This window comes from Pteronotus mesoamericanus, unplaced genomic scaffold (assembly GCF_021234165.1).
Source record: "Pteronotus mesoamericanus isolate MK-2021 breed Mesoamerican mustached bat unplaced genomic scaffold, CSHL_Meso_final scaffold_54, whole genome shotgun sequence".
NCBI classification, from domain to species: domain Eukaryota; kingdom Metazoa; phylum Chordata; class Mammalia; order Chiroptera; family Mormoopidae; genus Pteronotus; species Pteronotus mesoamericanus.
Window position 1 is genome coordinate 56,950,874 of NW_026555321.1, and position 20,403 is coordinate 56,971,276.

Below are 20,403 nucleotides of genomic sequence, written 5' to 3' on the forward strand. Positions count from 1 at the left end.
AAAAACATTAACTATAACTTAAAAAAGGAGACTGTTCAGCTACACATAAACTCTACAATGCCAAAACATTTTGAAAGATAGTTTTCCTATTTGGAGACTCTGAAATGTTTAAATACCTGACACATCTTGGGGGTAGGGCAGGTGAGAAATTACAAATTATTTTCTGTATATTTTTAGATAAGTAATTCGGCACTGTGATAGTTAAGTCATTTTATCATTGCTATTTATTATAAATTGCCAAAACTGACACAATCATACTATTTTAGAACTGTAGGAGACACAGAAATCACCTAGTTCTGAAAATTTCAAAACATACATAATGTCTTACAATTATTTTTAAAGTTTTTATTCACAATATAATTGCAGTAGCAGAGGTTGTCTATAGTCAGACTTCTAAGAAATCCTAGGCATTTGAGATTCCACCTGCCAAAACAGAAATCTTTGAAACATGACTGTATTAGATAAAAGTTCATCCCAAACTTCAATCAGGACAGCTACATTCCACAATCCTCACAACAGCCATTCAATAAAACACCAATGCAGAATGTTATGTTGCTAAGATTCCCCAAGATTAGAAATGATGAGTTCTTAGCACAGGATTCTGATAGGTTCTTTGCATAAGATTTATAGTCCTAAATCTACAGTTAAAGTTGGGTGGAAAGGAAGAGAGGCATTGTCAGGCAAATTATGCTGAGCTGAAGGGGAAAAATATCTGAAAATATAAAAAACCAAGGGGCAAAGAACATGCTACCTACCTACTTCCCCTTATCACTATGGTAATGAGCACCAAAAATAATTCCCATTATAAATACAGATCACTGATGCACACCAAAAGTACTTGTCAAAATAACCTGATACTCTTGACCAGTGTGGCTTAGTTGGGTGTGGTCCTGCAAACCTGTCATTCACCAGTTAAATTCCAGGTCATGGCACATTCCTGGTTGTAGCTTTGGTTCCTGGCTGAGGCATGTATGAGAGGCAACTGAAATGTCTCTCTCCCTCCCTCCCTCTAAAATATATATATAAATAAAAATCTCAAAAAAAAAAAAAAAAAAAAGGTGATAGGTTACTATCATACATTTTTGTCCCAGAGTACTCAACAACAAATTGGATGTCATGTCCTCAGGTTTCCTAATTAGAGAAGAAACCGGAAGTAAAGCCAGCAATATATAACAGTGAAAGCAGAATCTATTATTAGAATACGAACACTGAACACCTGGGCATGATACATCTGACTCTGTTCAGGAGACAAGTGCCTTCCACTGAACCCCTATCTTGGGAGAGTCACTGATTCACAATCTCACTGTCTCTCACCACCCATAGGAATGGTAGCATGCAATGTTCTTTCAAAGAATTGTGTAATTTTTCTGAGTAAGTCAAAAGATAAACAGCACCTCAAAGAACTTGATTTTAAAGCAGTTAGCATGTATTACATATACTAAGCCCATTTTTGTGGATATATTTAACCAAGAAACAGAATGATAAACACTATCAAGAGCCCTGGCTGCTGTGGCACAGTGGATTGAGCACTGTTCTGTGAACCAAATGGTTGCTAGTTCAATTCCCAGTCAGGGCACATACCTGGATTGCAGGCCAGGTCCCCAGTTAGGGGCGTGAGAGGCAACCACACACTGACTGGTGTTTCTCTCCCTCTCTTTCTCCCTCCCTTCCCCTCTCTCCCGAAATAAGTAAAATCTTTAAAAAACAAACTTTAAAATGAAAAAAATAAAAACACTATAAAGAGAAACACCACAACAAGCAAAATGTATCAACTAATAATCAATACAGGCTTATGTTAACTTTTTACAGCATAGGTGATCTGATCAGGCTAATCTCAGGATAATTCTGAGGAAGCTATTCAGCTGGCATTATATTATTGCTCTCTTCTAATTCAAATGGCCCTGAACAAGGCAAAGGTGGAAGGGAAAGAATCAAAAGAAGGCAGTTTTGACACTTGTGGTACCATATCTGTCATTTAATAAAGTCACCTTTCTACTTCTATTCTACTGAGTATGAAACCAACTAAGTCATTTCACTTTTCTAAGCCCCAGCTTCAACTATGAAAGCTGAAATAATGACTACCTCTCAGGGTTGCTTTGGGTATTACAATGGGAAAATACATATAAAGCTGGCATGCAAAATGTAAAGTACTATGCAAATACATAGTATTTGACGGTATCACCTTAAGACTTATAGTCAAAAAGTTCAACTGACTGGTGCAGTATTCTACACATGAGTGCTCAAGTATCTGTCTATTCATCAGTCATAATATAAAGATTACCTCATGTACTATTTATGTATTTATCCACTGGTAATATTATAAAGAAATCAGTCATGTCTTTAAAATGATTAGTCATTCAATCCGAGACACACTCTACTGTAATAGTAATAACAACACTACCAACAACTGTATACTGTTGACAGCATGTATTCTGTGCCAAGTCCTATATCTAGTATGCTACACACATTCACTCATTTAATCCTTACAATTCCCACCACCTGTGAAGAAGTTATCTCTAAATGAAAAACTAAAGCACAAGTTCAAGTAATATGCCCAAGATCACAAGGATGGTAAATGGCAGAGCTAGCATTACTGGAACTCAGGTCTGACACCCAAGCCCTGGCTCCCAACTATCCAAACATGGTTGCCACTAGCCAGTCCCATGTGGCTACTGAAATGTGGCTAATCTGGAGTTGTGCTGTAACTGCAAAACACGCACCACATTTTGAAAGCCTAGTGTGAAATAAAGAATTCAAGACATCTCACTGCAAGTTTATACTGATTACATGTTGAAATGATAGTATTGTTTGATATAATGGAATTAAATATAAAATATATTAAAATTCATTTTACCTGCTTCTTTTTATAGTCTTACTGTGGCTACTAGAAAGTTTAAATTCATATGGGGCTTGAAATGCAAATATTTATACTGGACAGTACTGATTTAGAACATCATACAGGATATCATGTAAAAACAAAAAACACAAAACAATTTTAGATTTACAAAACAACAGTTTTAAGAGTAGAGATGCTTTCCAATCTTGAGTAATAACTGTTATAATACCAACAGTGTAACCAATATAAACAAACTTTAAAATCCTGTAATGTAAAAATATAGTTCCACTTATTTAAATTTCAGTATTCCAAAATTATATTTTTTAAAATGCTGTAGTATGAAAACTGGCCTTTCCGACTACAAAAGTGCTACCAACTCCATCCACACTATAGAAATTATATAAAAGTGCACACACAAAAAAGAATCCATTATCCCACCACTCACAATTAATATTTTGATCAGTCATTACTTCTAGGTGGTAATTACTATGGTATGAATACTACTTAAAATGGGATCATACTGCCTATCATTTTGTAACTTGCTTTTTTTCTATTATGACATTAACTTTGATTACAGATTCTTTCAAAATTATTTTTATTTTGAAGAAACTAATTGATTATAGGAGGTTGCAAAATAGTATCAAGTCCCATATACCCTTCACCCAGTTGCTTTGAAATGGTTGCATCTTCTTGATTATAGTAGAATATGAAAACCAGGAAATTGACATTGGTACAATGTATATGTATATAGGTCTATGCCATCTTATTACAGGTGTGTAAGTTCATGTAACCAAGACCACAATTAAGATACAGATCTATTCACCACCACAAAGATCTCCTTGCTACTCCTTTATAGTGGCATCCATCTTCCCTGGCCCCCAAAAGCCCTAAACCCTGGCAACCACTAATCAGTTCTCTCTGGGTAATTTTGTCATTTCAAGAATGCATGAGACCTTGAGACTGGCTTTTTTCACTCAGAATAATGTCCTTGAGACCCATGACAGTTGTGTGTATCAATACTTTGTTCCTTTTTAATCAGTGAGTAGCATTCCCTGGAATGAGCGCACCCTTCACTTACTGAAGGTCATTTAGGTTGTTTCCAGTTTTAGGCTATTTATTATAAACAAAGCTGCCATGAACAGGTTTGTTGTGAACATATTTTTTTACTTCCCTGTGATAAAGACCCAAGAGTGCAACTGCTAGGTCATATGGCAAGTAAATGTTTAGTTTTATAAGAAACTGCCAAATTCTTCCAGAGTGGTTCAACCATTTTATATTCCCATCCCCAATAAGAGAGAGCTGCAAAAATATTCACAACTATTCCATACTTTTTAACAACTCCCTGCTGATTCTTATGTAGGTAGTTTTTTTTTTTTTTTGGTTATAATAACGATGCAATTAACTTTGCATCGTTATTATACCTGTATTATACACATATATATGTATAATATATATTATACATATTTAATAATATACCTGTATTTACACAGACATTTTTACATGCAGATCACACAAATTCCTAGAAATTAAATTACTGGGTTCAGGGCACAAATATGTTAAAGAAATTTGATACCAATCACAATGGCCTTCAGAAAATTTAAATCAACTGACCCACCTACCAAGTGTCCATGAGAGAATGCCCATTTCCCAACCTTACTAAAATTGTTTTACTATTTAGTATTTGACTTGCCAAAATATGCATTGTTTTGTATTTGAGAAATTAAGTTATATATTTCTTATCTTTCCTAACTTAATTTGTAGCTCTTTTATGAATTACCTGTTCATGTTCTTTGCCAACATGCTATTGGAATGATTTGCTGATTATAAAGATCTGCTTCTAACATATGATGAAAAATAGGATTTAAAATACATATATCTGAAATCCAATGCAAGTGCCAGCAATGTAAGATAACAGCTGATTTTAGAATATAAAAAGATATGAATTTAGCTGATATAGTAACCCAATTTATAAACATTCCCATACTTCACAGGATGTACTCACAGTTAAGGTATCACATTTGGTACCAGCTTCAGAATGGCCCCTAGAATGCTGCTCATTTACTTCTAAGTTCACTTTGAAATGCCGAGACATAATTTTCCATAACCAGTATCAAAAACTATCATCAACTTCATTAGGAAGCCTGGCTGTCTTCTTTAGGAGAATTTAAGGTCATCTAAACCAGTAGTTCTCAAAGTGTCTTCCTCAGACAAGCAGAATCAACATCCCCTGGGAACTTGAAGAAATGCAAATTCTTGGGCCACACCCCAGACCTACTTAATATAAAATTCTGGAAGCTGGAACCAGCTATGTATTTCAACAAGGCTTCCAGGTGATTCTGACACACATACTAATGTTTGAGAACCACCAACATAAACAGACAGCGTAAAAATGTTAAATTAAGGTTGCCTTGTATTCATAATTGTTCTTTAATGAAAAATTTTGTGTAAGTTAATAATGCTACAGATACTAAGAACTCCATGACATTTTCATATTTCTCCAAACTGAAACAATCTACAAAGAAGGCTGGAAACTAGATTTTAGCCATATTTTCTACAAATACAATTCCTAAAATGATGCAGTCTTCACAAAAATCTTTCCTTAGAAGAACTGAAAATGAACCATATAAAAAGATCAGAATATTTATTTTTTAAGTCAAGAGACTCTATTTGTTTCATACTGCCTGATTTACCAACTCCCACAGGGAACTACCACCTAGATGGTTTTGAAAATTCAATGAACTAGCATATTAAAGGACAGCACATGGAAAACTACATAATTTCTTAAATATTTGTGGTTCAGTGACAAACTGCTCAATAAGTAAAAATAATTCTGGATGGCAGGATTATGAGTGACCTACTGTATGGCCCCCCGATTTTCTGCAAGAATTACCTTTACAGCTAAAATAAAGGACAAAGAATATCAATGGCCATATATAACAATAAAGGAAATTAACCTATAGAACATCAGTATTTTTAAAACTATACCAATACTCATCAACAATCTTTTTTCTATGTGATAAAAATTAACAAGGTACTAGAGTAAGAAATTAATTATAGTTTGAATCAAGAACTAAATTTGTCATAAGTATTAACCCAGTAACAAAACCAAAACGTAGTACTAAGCTATCATAGCTACTTTCTAGCCACCTAATTATGTCTCCCATCTCCCTTCAAGTAGCAGATCCTGCAGATGAGCTAGGTCTGGCCAATCAGAGTATCCCAACCTCCAGGCAACCAAAAATGGTCCAAGATTTGGACAAGTAACAGGAGTCCTGATTCCTGCAGTTACTCTTTTGATTCTGAATTCAAATGGTATCCTTGTCATTGCTGGCTATATGGGCCAGTAAATCCATTTTTTAATTTTGTTTCGACTTAATGTAATTTCAGTTAAATTCCTATCTCCTGCAACCTTGAATATTCTTGCAGCACTTAAGGTATTAAACAACTTTTAGGAAAAGAATGAAGAACAGTGCATAAATCTCATAACTTACATATGAAATCTGATCTGTTCTTAGAAAGCAATCACCAAGTTTGTTTTCTCCCTTTGACTAATCACCATGAACGTGTTTTTTACGACTCAATTAAGATGATGAAACTGGTGTCCTACATCACCCTTAATTTCCTGTGTCTCCCAAAGACTATCCAAGTTTCATCTTAAATTGTATTGCTAACACTCTTAAATTATAGAGAAAAATGTGTTGAATGTTTTAAGATGCATTTTACATATCCCTTCCTCTAGTTTCTTTTCCCAACTAAAGGATAAATTAAGTATATTTTTCTAAAGTGACAGAGGAGGAAAATACTAATCCTATTAAAAAATAAAAATTTCACTGTTTACCCTGTGATTTCAACTATTCACAATTTCTGAGTAACACTGTTTATTTGTGTTGTCTTTATGGACAATTCACCTTTGATGCCACAGCCTGTGTCAATTACTGCATGGAAGTGAAATGATATCTAAATAAATGAAAAACGTGAATGAGTCAAGAATTTCAACTTAACAGAAGTAGTTCATCCAAATTACTAAACAGAATAGTAATGTACACCATGTACAAGATATGATATGTTGACACAAAAGAGCTTACACAGTGGACAGCATAACATTTTTAACACTCAAAATGTTCTGTAGCCATTAGGTGTTATCTTACAAGCACACCCACCTAGTTCCTTATCACACCTCAAAATTGGTTTTGCACAACAAAATGGGCCTCTGCTTTATTACCAGACTTTTCAATATGACTTTTGGTTTCTTAAACCACTAAATGGGCAAAAAGAAAGGATTAGGAAGCGTTACAGTTACTGTTATTTAGGTGAGTATGCTAAAGCTCTAAAGGGGAAACCACTCCAGGAAGTACTGTAAATGCACTGCCTACAGCCTCCAAGGCTCTAGTTCTGTATTTAATTTTTAGTACATGTTTAGAAAATAAAACCAGAAAAACAGGACTTTTTTTTTTTTGGTAGAGAGGGTAAGGGAGGGAAGAGAAGGAAAAAAACATCAAACATCCCGTGAGAGAGAAACACTGACTGGTCATCTTTTGTAGGCACCCCAACCAGGGGTGGAACCTGCAACCTGGACACGTGCACTGACCAGGAATCAAAACCAGGACCTGGTTTGCAGGACAATGCCAAACCAACTGAACCATTCTGGCCAGGGAAGGAATACTACTTTTATGGGCATATTTCATAAAGACAGTTTTTTCCTAATCCAGTAACATTTACATACACAAGATGCAAGCCCTAATATGAAACAGTATTTATTAGAACTCTTAAACTTGTACAGTTTTAAACTTGAACTTTAAACTTGTTCAGTGACTCCACTGAAATTCCCCATCTTCGTTTATTCTATATATATTTACAAACCCACTGCCAAGTACCAGGAACTGTAACAGACATAGGAAAATAAAGCTATGAAAGGAAAGGTCCCGCCCTCAACAGCAAAGGTGATCTAGTGAATATACAGTCCAAATGTCATGAGGTATAAATCAATAAAGGGCAATGATGGAAAGGCTTCCTGAGACATCCAGAAGGACAAACAGAAGTCAGCCAGGACACAAAAGGAAAGAAAAAGCATTTCAGAAGAAAACCCAGAGAACAAAATGTGTAAAGATATGGAAACAATACATCATGGTCAGTGCCTGGAAAAACACCAAGCAGTTTGGTGTGAAAGACACATATACTGTGTATGGAGGGCAGACAGGATGATAGCAGGCTGCTACCAAAAATTCTAAGGAAACAAACAATAAAGTACCAACTCAGAAGTCCCTTGTGATGCTCAGGATTTAGGCCGTATCCTAATGGCAATTAGAACCAGGAGATTATTTAAGTTGTCCAAGAGGAGAGGCCCAAGAGACAAATTTTTGTCATGTGTGCATGCGGTGATGACAGGTGGTTAATAAACAGTATTTGGGAACTGCCAGCCTTTGGGGAGAGGTGGAAAAGTGTAGATGATGTCTGAGGAGAGTATAGTTAATAAGCAAGTAGGAAGAAGCAAAGAACTAATTAATTTGCATCGGCTTGTAGGAGGGTGCCCAACCTTTTTTGGCGTCTCTGGGCCATACTGGAAGAAGAGTTGTCTTGGGCCACACATTAAATACGCAAACACTAACAAAAACTGATAAACAACAACAACAAAAAGGTTTTAAGTAAAGTTACAATTTTGTGTTGAGCTGTATTCAGAGCCATCCTGGCCTGTGGGCTGGACGCCTGTTAGACTAGGGCAAACCTTACATCCAAGAATCATAAGGGTCTAGTTTAAATCCCAAACTGAGTGAGGTGTTCCTCAATGCACCCCACAGACTATCTCTACCTCCTCTAAAAAGCATTTATGTTCTCTACCATGTACTCAATTCACTCCAAGGGTACGTGAAGTTTGTTCACATTATTGAGTGCTTTAGACCATTAGTTATGTCTTTATGGTCTTATCTTCTCAACAAATTTGTTAGGTTCTTTGAAAGTGGGAATCTTCCATCTATTTAACCAACACATCTTCAAATAAAAATGACTGATGAACAATACTATCGGTGAGAAACAAAATTTACTCCATTTATGTACTCTAGATAAGTTCCACACACCAGGTTTTGTTGGTTTCACTTAATGATGTGTGAATTTATGCTACTGATAGAAGGAAATAGCTGTATTCAAGTATGCAGGTGATGAAGAGACGTTGAAAAGAGACCCTATGTCTAGAATGTACTCATGTAAGGGTTTACATGAAAAGACTTGAGCTCTAAAATATTCTCAGGATTAAATAGCCCTGGCAAAATAAGCAAAAACTACACTGAAATAGGTCTTATGATCCAGAAGTGTACATACCATATGACTCCACTTACATAATGTTCAAAAATAAGCAAAACTCATCTCTGGCGTTAGAAGTCAGGAGAGCAGCTGGGGTAGGGGGAGTGACTACAGAGTACACAAGGGGCTCCTACTAGGGTTCTCATAATGTTCTGCTTCTTAATCTGGGTGCTGGTTACACACGTGTGCCCACTTTGTGAAAGTTCAAGCCTTAAAATTTATTTGCACACTTCTCTGTAAGTATGCTACATTTCAAAACATTTACTTAAACATCACCAGGCAAAAAAGAGGAGGGAAGCACCAGTGATGAGGAGTATAAAGGAAGATGCCACAAAGTACAAAGGTCCTGGTGATAGGGCAAAAGAAAAAATAAAAAGCCTAAAAGATTGTAGACTGTTTTAGTAGTTCAAGCGGGAAAGCACACATTTAGAGACCTACAGTCACCTAAAGTGCTAATAAACTGAATTAGTGCTAATAATTATTTTGGTAAACTACAGCTACTTAAGGAAGTTTTTAATTCATCTTAAAATTTCTTCAGCATCTACAGAAGCACACAGTAAATATATATCACATTAATAAATACATAACTGAATCCATTTGGAACCTCCTGTCCTAGTAAGATACACTAATAATATATAGTGGCAAGTTAGCTAGCCTGGGTTTAGTTTGTGACAAGCAACTAAAACTAGCTGAGTTGTCTGTGCACAAAGGCTCCAACTCCAAACTATTCCCAACCAAATGAGCTAAATGGCACAGGTAAAAACCTACAGAAATAACTATCCCCTTGTTCCAAAAGAAAGCAGCGTTAGTGTTTCCTAAAAAGGCAAATGTGTATCTCCACAATCTATAAAGCAGTCACTCCACCCACTTCTCATTATTCTAAAGTTCCCTTATCCTGTTCTAAATTCTTTGCAGCACTTGCCGCTAGCTGAAATTATCTTACTTATGTTTACTTGTTTATTTTCTCCTTCTCTCCACAGCATTTTAAGCTCTGTAAGAACAAGGACCTTATCTGTCTTTATACCACAGTAGCCAGAGCCCAGATGGCTGTGTGCTCAATAAAAATTTGTCAAATAACCACAACTACGCAGGTAATTTACTCTAAGATCGCCAAGTATACATTAAGATCAAATCAGTACCAATAAATCAGTAGGTTCTATGTAACAGCAAATACAAAATAAATTATCACCCCATTTCTGGGTAAAAGTAATTGATCCAGCTTTTGTACCAGCTTTGAGACCGAAGGGTTTGATACTTTGGGAAACAGGTAATTTTCTATGTATCTTATAAATAAATTGTATGAAAGACAAACACTATAACAAAACCAATATGGCCCTGAACAGGTGGCTCAGCTGGTTGGAGTGTCATTCTGTACACCAGAAGAAAAGGTTAAGAAGGGTTCAATCCCCAGTTCAGGGTGCAACCAGGAAAAAACCAATTGCCGTTCCTCTTTCACACCGATGTTTACCCCCCTTCTAAAAAAAAAAGAAGAAAATCAATAAACATATCCCTAGGTGAGATTTTAAAAACAAACAAACAAAATCACTATGACCTAAGGAGCAAAAGCACAGTGGTGGATGACCCAGGACCTTAGAGAAGAGGCCTGGCTCTGCTCCAGGTTACCTGCCTACTCCCTCTGCTTTCTGGGAGTTTTCCTGTCTAAAAAGTCTTACAATAAGATGCACTTTTCAGGCTTCCAGCAAAGAGCAAGACTTTGAACTATCACTAATTAGGTGTGTTTTTCTCTATAACTTCCAAAGTACTTCATGACTACTACTAAGGAGATTTTAAGTTGTCAGTAAGTATTTGAATTTAAGGGGATAAAAAGTCCAGAGTATTAACTGCAAAAAATAAGGGAACAAGGAAAACATTTTACACACAAAACAAAGAGTACCAACTTCCAGTTCAATATCCTACATACCAGCTTTTTTATTATGCTACACAATTTAAGTAAATTCTTCACTTTTACTTGTCTGGAAAATATCTAAAAAAAAGAACACTTTTCAGAAGAACAGTATTCAAATGAACAGGGAAAAAATTAAAACATGATTTCAACTCAACACCATGATAAAATCTGAAATTGAAAACTAACAAAGTTCTAAATATATGGTAATTATCCAAAGCAAAATATCTCCAATTTTTCAAGTGAGTGTGACTTCAGCAGTAGCTGAAGGTCAAGATGCAGCACTGTTTCCAAAAAACCATTAATCAGCAACATCTTAGTAATTTTATCAAGCCATTACTGCATTCAGAGAAATAACAAGACCAAAAGTAAAATATATTTACCACCAAGTCTAAAAGTTATTCTGCCCAACACTCAAGAACTTCAAGTTAACAATGGTTAGATAAACTGTCACATTTGTGGGTTGTTTTCCTTTTCTTTTAAAAGCTGGTATCCTCTTTCAAGAAACTGGCAAAGTGTGCTAGGAAATACTACTAGCTATTACCTAGAAAGGATAGTGTTTCTCTTCCCTACCTACCGCCACCACACACTCCCCTAATTTTTAGCTTGAAAGGCTTAAGAGTACAGCAGCATGGTGGGTGTAGAGAAAACTTTCCCAACTGCAGGTGACTCTTCCATGTGCTAGTGTTAAGACTTAAAAAGTGTATCACACAACAAGCAAGAGAAAACCACATGATGAGATGAAATATCTAAACTGGTTTGTAGGGATGGTACACAACTCTTCAAAATTACTAAAAATCACTGAATCATACATTTACAATCAGAGAATTTTATGGTATATGAATTATACCTTTATTAACAACGGTATAAAAATATAACCAGCAAGAGGTAGGGACCCAACACATAATTGACAATACATCCAAAATATAAGCTCTCTACTTTCCTCTGAACCTCCAAGTAGCCTATTAAGTATTCCCTCCTTCTTCCTTTAAGAGTTCTTTAGGGGTTTCTGACCTTCCTTTCATTTTGCTATGCTGCTCCAAAAAGAATAACTTACTTCTGAATTATTTTCCTGACTCCACCTAGAGAATTAAATATATTTGGTACACATGGCAATAATAGTGAAGAACTGGAAGGTTATTTTGCAGAAATCAATTATCCTATCCAGAAGAAACAGGAGAGGGGGATTCCTAATTGATTCCCAAGCCGGACTTCTCCAATCTCCCACAGCTCTTTAAACCTCTCTTAGGGACTTTGTAACTTGGAGTATGATCCAAGTCTTCTGGTAACATGTCTTACCAACTTTTAACACCCTCTTTCCCTCCCCAAAGTCTTGAGGGGTGGCTTTCACATCCTGGGGATTTAAAAATGTTCTTTGGATAAGTGGCAATATTTTCCTAATCAAATTGAGGATTATTAATTCTATCCTCAGAGGATAAATACAGTTGTGTCCTACTGGACTACCAGTAATTCAACACTGACTTCTTTGGTTGACTGGTAAATGATGGCTACAAAAATGACAAGAATGATGAACTACCTCAAAAATGACCACTGGCTAGCCAACCAGCTAGGTTGTTCTAATACCAAACACCAGCTTAGAAAAACAAAATGCAATTTCTATGCCAATCAACAGGTTAAAAAAACCCTTTTATTATTTAAAAGTGACTCTAAAAATCACTAATTTTTGCATATTATCCAGCATCCAAAACCCAGCAACAAGCTTTCTACTGCCATCAGTACCAAGTCTGATTAAAATATCATGCAAAGCAAAAAATGTCAAATCTTTAAGGTAGAGAAAATTACAAGAAAAGGGACCAGGAAAAAAAACAAAACAGCAGTAACTAGGATCAGAGAAATTAACCAATACACTGGATAAGACAAGTGAAAACCTGATAAATTAACCTTTCCACATGAAGCACAAATGTTATTTGCCTTCCAATTAGTGATGACTTCTAGAATAGCTCTAAAACACCAAAATACTGGCAATAACCAAAACAAATTTAGGTTGATATAAATTTAAGGTATGTACCATGAGTTGATAAAGAGTTTAAGTCATCAGAGGTCTGAAATCTGTGTTCAAAGCTTATTCAACAACAGACATCAAAAAATTACAAAATGATCCTCAAAGATAGTAGGTGAATATCCTGTTCCTGAATGGACTTTAAAATATTTTCATTAATAATTTAATATTTGGTTAAAAAACAATTTCACTATCATCTGAGACTCTAAAAAAACTTTAATCATATCATTTTTAAAGTCAAAATCTTCCACGTGCTTTCAAAAAGTTGAGTCAGATTTTTAATACATGTAGAAACTGAAACGCGCTTCATTATGTGACATAATTGTTCCCAGCAATACATCACATGTAAACTTGAATTTGACCTAAGTTTCTTTTCACCAGTAAAGTCAAGTTCTTAGGAGTTTCCTAGTCATTTACTTGAACATTATCTACGGTAACACTCAAAGCAAAACCACAATAAAGAGGCACGGACTCTAAGGGATTCTACATGTAAAAATAAAAAATTACTCACAAATAAAATACAATCGCTGTTGCTTTAAATAACACACATTTCTAAACTTGCATACCATTTGATGGAATTCCCTGTTTTGGATAACAAAACAAAGTCTATTAAGCCACAATGAGTGTTTCTATTTTAACTAAATAAATTTATGATCACTTCAAAAAAACTGACATGAATTTACTCTAAAAACTATTTATGGTAAAATATCTTCACTTTTTTGAGTATTTTTATTCAAAGGTCGCATTGTTTACAAAGGTAGTGGAATTCACGGAACTGTTCCATCAGTAACTGAACCAATTCATTTCTGAGTTATATTCTTTAGGTTGCCCAATATCATATTTAATCCCAGGAACACGTAAAGCAATGATACTCTAACAGACACATTCATTTAGTCAAAGAACACTATCCAGTTAAAACTAACTGTCATATTGGAATACCAATTCAAATAGAAGTACCTGATGAAATGAGACTTTTGGCAAAATTAAGTCTTCAAGAATAAACCAAGAAATTCACTCATTCTGTCTCTTTTCACACATACATACACCAATGTCTGCACCTTTCATAACATCAAGAACAGCTTAACTTCAAACTCTACCATTACTGAAACAAATTCAAGATATTATGTCAAAAGATGATTTGAAGACTACAAAATGAGCTTTGACATGTAAAGAAATTTTCAATATTCTTTTCATTGTAATAAAGTTTTAAACACAAACTTCCATATAGTCACACTTACTCATTTCACCATTTTGCTAAATCGTCTTCCATAAAAACTCTGCATAAGCCAGGGGGGGGCGGGGCGGGGGCCAACTTAGTTCAGCCTTCCAAAAAATGCACTTTCTTTATCAAAGCTCAACGTTTATTTTAAAGTGCAAGAAAATAACAGACATTTGCAGCTCAAGACAGGAAAAGCACAACCATCATTAAATTTCTCAAAGAGAGAAACAATTCAAGACAAGCAAATTTATAACATTCTGCGCATGGCAAAAAGGTCTTCTGTCCTAAAATCCATAGCAAAAGTACTGTTCCCTCTCTTTTTGAGCCAATACCAATGGACACAAGTATAAAATAAATTCAGTGTCTGTTTGAAACAAGAAGAAAACCTGAAAAAATTCCCTCCCATATTTATTCAACACGAGGCTTTGCACCCAACAAAATACAACCAAAACCACACATCACCCACCCCAGAAATGCAGAAAAAGCGACGATCAACAAGTTGGAAAGCGGGCAAAATGAATAGCCCACTACCCTCTCTCCCATTGTAGGAAGAAAAAAGTCCTGTAACAAAAGATAACACAGATCTTCAAGTACCTGGTGGAGGTGCCTTTTCTCACATCACAGATGCTGCATTTAAAGGCTTCCGCGCTGTTTCTGAAGGTGCAGACGCTACAATCCCAAAAGCCTTCGTCTGCGGCAGGTTTCGCTTGTCTTTTTGGCCTTCGGAGGAGTGCGGAATGAGGAGCGGGGGAAAGGGGAAGGGAAGAGACAGGGAGCAAGAAAAAGGGGGAGACAGCAAATCACAAGCGCTGGTGAGCCGTCTTAATTTCGCAGGAATCCAGGGCTGGAAACTTCGCTCAGGCAACCACCCACCCAACCTTTTCTGTGACTGGAGGAGGGACTGGGGCCGCCACCGGTCTCCCGAAACCTCCGGGCCGCGTGGCCTCCCACCGCAGGCGGCGGCTGCTCCTGTAGAAGGGCCGCGGCGGGCGCAGGAAGCGGGCGGACTTGTGGACTTGAGCGTGGGCCTTGTGGGGGTTGGGGGATCGGGAAGGAGCCGCGGCCGGATCTGGAGGGGGCGCGCAGGGGCTGCCGAGGCCGGCGGTGGGGACTGGGCCGGTCCCTTCCCTTCCCCTCCATCCTCGCGCCCGCCCGCCCTCCCTCCCTCCCTCCCTCCCGCCCTCCCTCCCTCCCTCCCCACCTGGTTAAATCTCCCTTTGTCTGGGAGGAGTGGCGGCGGCCGCGGCGGAGGGCCGCGAAGGAGGGCCGCCATGGCTGCGGCGCGCACGGCCGCCGGCGAGTCGGAGCGACACCGCCTCCCGCCGCCGCGGTGGCCGCCTGCCCCCGCCCCCGGATCTCCATCTTGGCAGCGCCTCCCCCCGCCCCGGGTGGCTCCGGGGCCTAGTCGTCGTCGGCCCCCGCCCGCCCCCAGTCCTCCCTCCCCTTCCGCCCCCTAGGCTCGGAGCAGGTACCTGGTCGGGCTCTTCTTGTCGCCCATGGTCATGGATGGGCTGGACCCCCGCCCCCACAAAGTCGAAACCAGCGCCGCTCCGAGGAGAAACGCCGTCCGGGGAGTCGTCGCTGACCGCCCCCCCTCCCTCCCCCGCGCGCACCCGCCCTTAGCCGCTGGGGCTCAAGCTCCGGCCGCCGCCGCCGCCGCCAGTCCCCGGACGAGACTAGTCCCCGACAGCGCCGCCTCCGCCGAGTGACTGACGAGGGGCGGGGCCGGCACCGCGCGTCACTGGCAGTGCAGCCAATAGGAGGGCGGCAGCTTGAGCCGCTGGGGCGAGGGCGGGGCGCGGGGGAAGGCGGGGCGTGGTGGACCTGGGCCGGGCTGTCCGTGTGCGTGCCCCAGAGTGTGTGCACGCTGGTGGCGCGCGTGCCTGCTGGAGGCCCCGCGGCTCCGCTCGGCGGAGCGTGCGAGCCAAGCTGGGCGCACGTGGCCACGCCCGGGAGCCGGCTGTGGGCTTTGGACCCCGCTGGGTGGCCCAGTGTGGCTGCCCTCCAGGCCGCGTCCCCGAAGTCGCCCCGGGGAAGTAGGTCCCAGCAGTTTGAGTGCTCTTCTAGGATTTGGAACAACCGCGCTGTTGCCTACTCCTCGACGCTTTCAGTGCCACGCTAGCCGGCAGGGCCTCTTTAGCCTGGGTTCGCCTGCGCCCTTCAGCTCCTCTGCCACGCCAAGCTTTGTGTCTGCTTCTTCTTAAGTCCCCGCCTCCAGCCCAAAGCCCCTACCTAAGCCCCTGACGCAGAATGGAACTGTGCAGAAGGGCGTGGCACAAATGAAGGTTCCCCAAGGTTGGACACTGAGGTCCTGCGCGCCAAGTCCCTCCCTAGCACGCCTGGAGCCGAAATAGGGCGTTTCCGTAAGGAAGTAGCTGTTGGATTCCTGACAGCCACGTGCCAGCAGTCAAACCTTGTGCCTCGGTTCCTTCATCTCCAAAACAATCCTCCTAGGATTGGAAAATTCGAAGACATAATGTATGGAAAGCATGCAGGTCAGTGCGCAACGCTTCGGAAGGACCAATACAAAATACTGGGTTGAGACCTGTCGTAACTGGGCTTGGGTTGTGTACTGTTTCCCCCACTTTAGAAGATTCTTGAAGGCAAGGAACATGCAGCACCCTTTACTTTCTGCCCTGATTCAAGAATGCTTGCCAAATTGACTTTAATGTGACTCAGGCCCTCTGCTCTTAAGCACTGGGGAGCTGTGGTAGGGGCAGGATCCCGGCTGATAAGATAAAAGGCTTGGCTGGAATGAAGCCCTGGGTAAAGGTAGGCACAGGGTCAAAGAATGCTTCCTGTGGTTGGCGGTGGGAAGAAAGGTGTAGAAGGAAGATAAGACTGGTCCTCAGCATTCACTGTGATGGGCCCCGTTTATATTGAGACTGAGTGCCGGAGAGTAGAAAGTCCTAGGATCAGTCCAGGGATCAGAAGCCAGAGAATAAAAGAGCAAGGGAATGTGTCAACTCTAAGCTTGATCAGCACATGCTGTCCTTTCTAGGCAGGCACACCCTAGAAGGCCAGGAGGGAGAGCACTATTTAGCAAGGGCCAACAACCTCCCTGGCCACTCTCTCTTCCACCTGCCTACTCAGAAAGGGAGGGAGGAAAGGAGGAAGAGGAGGAGGCAGGCATGGGGCCTAGGACCAAAGGGGCCAGAGAAAGCTAAGGAACATGCACGCAAGCCATCGTCCCAGGGCCTGCAGCCTTGGCCTCTGGTGTCTGCCTGGCATGCTTCCAGTATGCCACCCCTGATGTGAAGGTACTGAGAGAAAAGAGGTGGTAAAAAATCCCAGCTGGAGGAGTGGCCTCTGGGGAGAGGAGGAAGAAGACTGACTTAAGTATTATTTATGTAGATTAGAATGCACAAATCATTTTGCAGCTCTGTGAATTTTTTTAATCCTCACTAGATATGTTTATTGATTTTAGAGAGGAAGGTAGAAGATAGAGGAGAAAGAGAGAAACATCCATGTGAGAGAGAAACATCGATTTGTTGCCTCCCATTAATGGCAGTGGTAGCAGGGAGGTCGAACCCACATCCTAGATATGTCCCTTGACCAGGGATCGAAACTCAACCTTTCTGGTGTATGGGACAATGCTCCAACCAAGTAAGCCACCCGCCAAGGCCCCTGATTTTTTTTTAATTTTTTATTTATTGTTTTGAGAGAGAAAAACATCAATGTGTCGTTCCATTTATTCATGCACTCATTGCTTAATTCTTGTATGTGCCATGACCATGGATTGAACTAGCAGCCTTGGCATAACAGGACAATGCTCTAACCAACTGAGCTACCCAACCAGGGCTTATATACAGAGTCTGGCAGAAGTAACAACTGCTTGAATGTGGTTGATAGGGTAATAATATGGGTATAATAATTTATAGTTTTAATTTGAACAGTTCACCTAAAATGTCTTTTGGTGTGCTTGAGTGTGATATTGTTATCTTACAGAATTACATTCTTACGATTTTGTAATAAAAAAGGGGCATTATTTGTGCCAGACCCGTATATATCTATTACACCTTTGTACCCACCACCCAGATCAAGACAAAGAACATTTTCATCCTTTCATCCACTCCCTGCAGTAACCACTATTTCAGCTTTTGTTATTAAAGACTAGCATTGCCTGCTTGAATGTCATATACATGGATCATATAATATGTACTCATTTGGCTGACACCTGTTCCTCAACATAAAAATTGTGATATTCATCTGTATGGTTGCCTATATCAGTAGTTCCTTAGTTCATTTTTGTTGGTTTGCTTAAGTGTGTAGAATTCCATTGCAAATACAAGCTAGTTTACTCATTCAGAGGAGACTGACCATTTTAGTGTTTTTTTAATCTTTGACTTGTTTTACCTTTTCATGAAAACATGTAGTTTAAAAATTGTTTTTAAGGAAAAAAGAAGTTCCTGTATAGAGAACTAATTTCTAGGAACATATCAGATCCACACATTACCATGTGATTGTAACTGTAGATGCTTTAATTTCATTTACATGTTGGAGGTAAAATCATCTACTGAAAGTCTCCTTGTAGTAACAGGAGCCAGACAATACTACTTCTGAAGCAGTGTGCTGTAGAATAGCATGGTTCTAAGCAGAACAGCAGGCTATGATTCTTAGAGCCATGGTTTCAACCTGAGCTGGGGGAGGGAAGCAAACCTTCCTCCACACTGATGCCTTGAACCAGTGTACTGTGAAGAGATGAGTGGGAATTGACAGAGAGCCCCTCCCCTGCTCCTCTGAATCTTATCCTGAACTTCTACTTCATGTTTCATTTGAAGGCAGGTTTCTAGTGCTTTAAAAATTATTTGAAACCCATGGTTTAAAAATAGATGCTGGTTAGAAGTGCTCCCCAAGAAATGTCTCCTGTAATTGATTCCACTGATACATACCTCAGATTAAAAAACCACATTTTGTCCAAGCCAAGTCCCTCTACTTTAGTCACACTGACTTCTTTGCTGCTCCTTGAACTGTTGCTCTCCCACTTCGGAGTCTACACTTGGCTGTTTTGTCTGCCTGAAATGTTCTTTCCCCCCCAAGTAACCATGTTTTTACCTGCCTCACTCCCTTCAGGTCTTTGTTCAAAAGTCACATTTTCAGTAAGGTTACCCTGGTCAACAAGAATAAAAATTTCAGTTGATTGAGTGCCGGCCTGCGAACCAAAAGGTCTCTGGTTTGATTCCCAGTCAGGGCACATCCCTGGGCTGCAGGCCAGGTCCCCAGTTGGGCGCATGTGAGAGGCAACTGATGGATGTTTCTCTTTCTCTTTCTGCCTCCCTTCCCCTCTCTCTAAAAATAAATAAATAAAGTCTTTTAAAAAAAATCCATACATCAGCCCATGGCCTAATGCCTCGTGTCGCCCTTCACTACTTTACTTTTTTCTCCTTAGCATTTATCACCATCTAACATACCATGTGATTTACTTATCTTGTTTAGCAGATCTCGCCCCAGTAGAATATAAACTCTATAAGTGGCAAGGATTTTTTTTTCTCTTTTCATTCCACCTGCAAAGTGAAATATTTTCATTTCACAATAGCAGTTTAGGAATTTCCAGTCAAGATGGCAGCATAGGTAAACACAGCTCACCTCCTTGCACAACCATATCAAAATTACAACTAAAATATAAAACAACCATCACCAAGAACCATCAGAAATCAAGCTGAATGGAAGTCTGACAACTGCAGAATTAAAGAAACCACATCCATCCAGACTGGTAGGAGGTGCACAGATGTAGAACAGGCTGGTCCTTCACCCACATGTAGTGGATAAAAATTCAGGAGGGATATCTTGGGAGTGCAGAGTCCCAGCCCCACATCAGGTACCCCAGCCTTGGGTTCCAGTGCCAGGAAGATAAGTTCCCATAACTCCTGGCTGCAAAAACCAGTGGAGACTGAGTTGGAGGAAGAAACTCCTGGAGTCCCAAGCAGTTCCTTTTAAAGAACCCCACAAATGGGCTTACTGAGACTCATTCCCTCTGAGCTGCACCACCAATGTAGCAGCTTGAAAGGCACCAGTGACATACAGGGAGGAAATGAAGTGTCTGGCATCAAGGCAAGAGCTGGGGGACAGCTTTCTCACAGAAAGAAAGGTGGGTAGAGGCCATTGTTCTCTATTTGAACACTCCCCCCACA

General features: G+C 39.8%; 1 protein-coding gene across 1 annotated transcript in view; it reads right to left on the bottom strand.

The window, feature by feature from the left end:
- Nucleotides 1–15,861, bottom strand: part of RYBP (RING1 and YY1 binding protein) — a 77,957-nt gene extending 62,096 nt beyond the window's left edge. Inside the window, exons 1-2 of the mRNA XM_054595343.1 lie at nucleotides 15,745–15,861; nucleotides 14,867–14,992 (exon numbers count right to left, since the gene is read on the bottom strand). Of these exons, the coding sequence (XP_054451318.1) occupies nucleotides 14,867–14,992; nucleotides 15,745–15,776 (158 nt within the window). The 5' untranslated portion in view covers nucleotides 15,777–15,861. The remainder of the gene's footprint in view (nucleotides 1–14,866; nucleotides 14,993–15,744) is intronic.
- Between the last annotated feature and the right edge of the window lie 4,542 nt (nucleotides 15,862–20,403).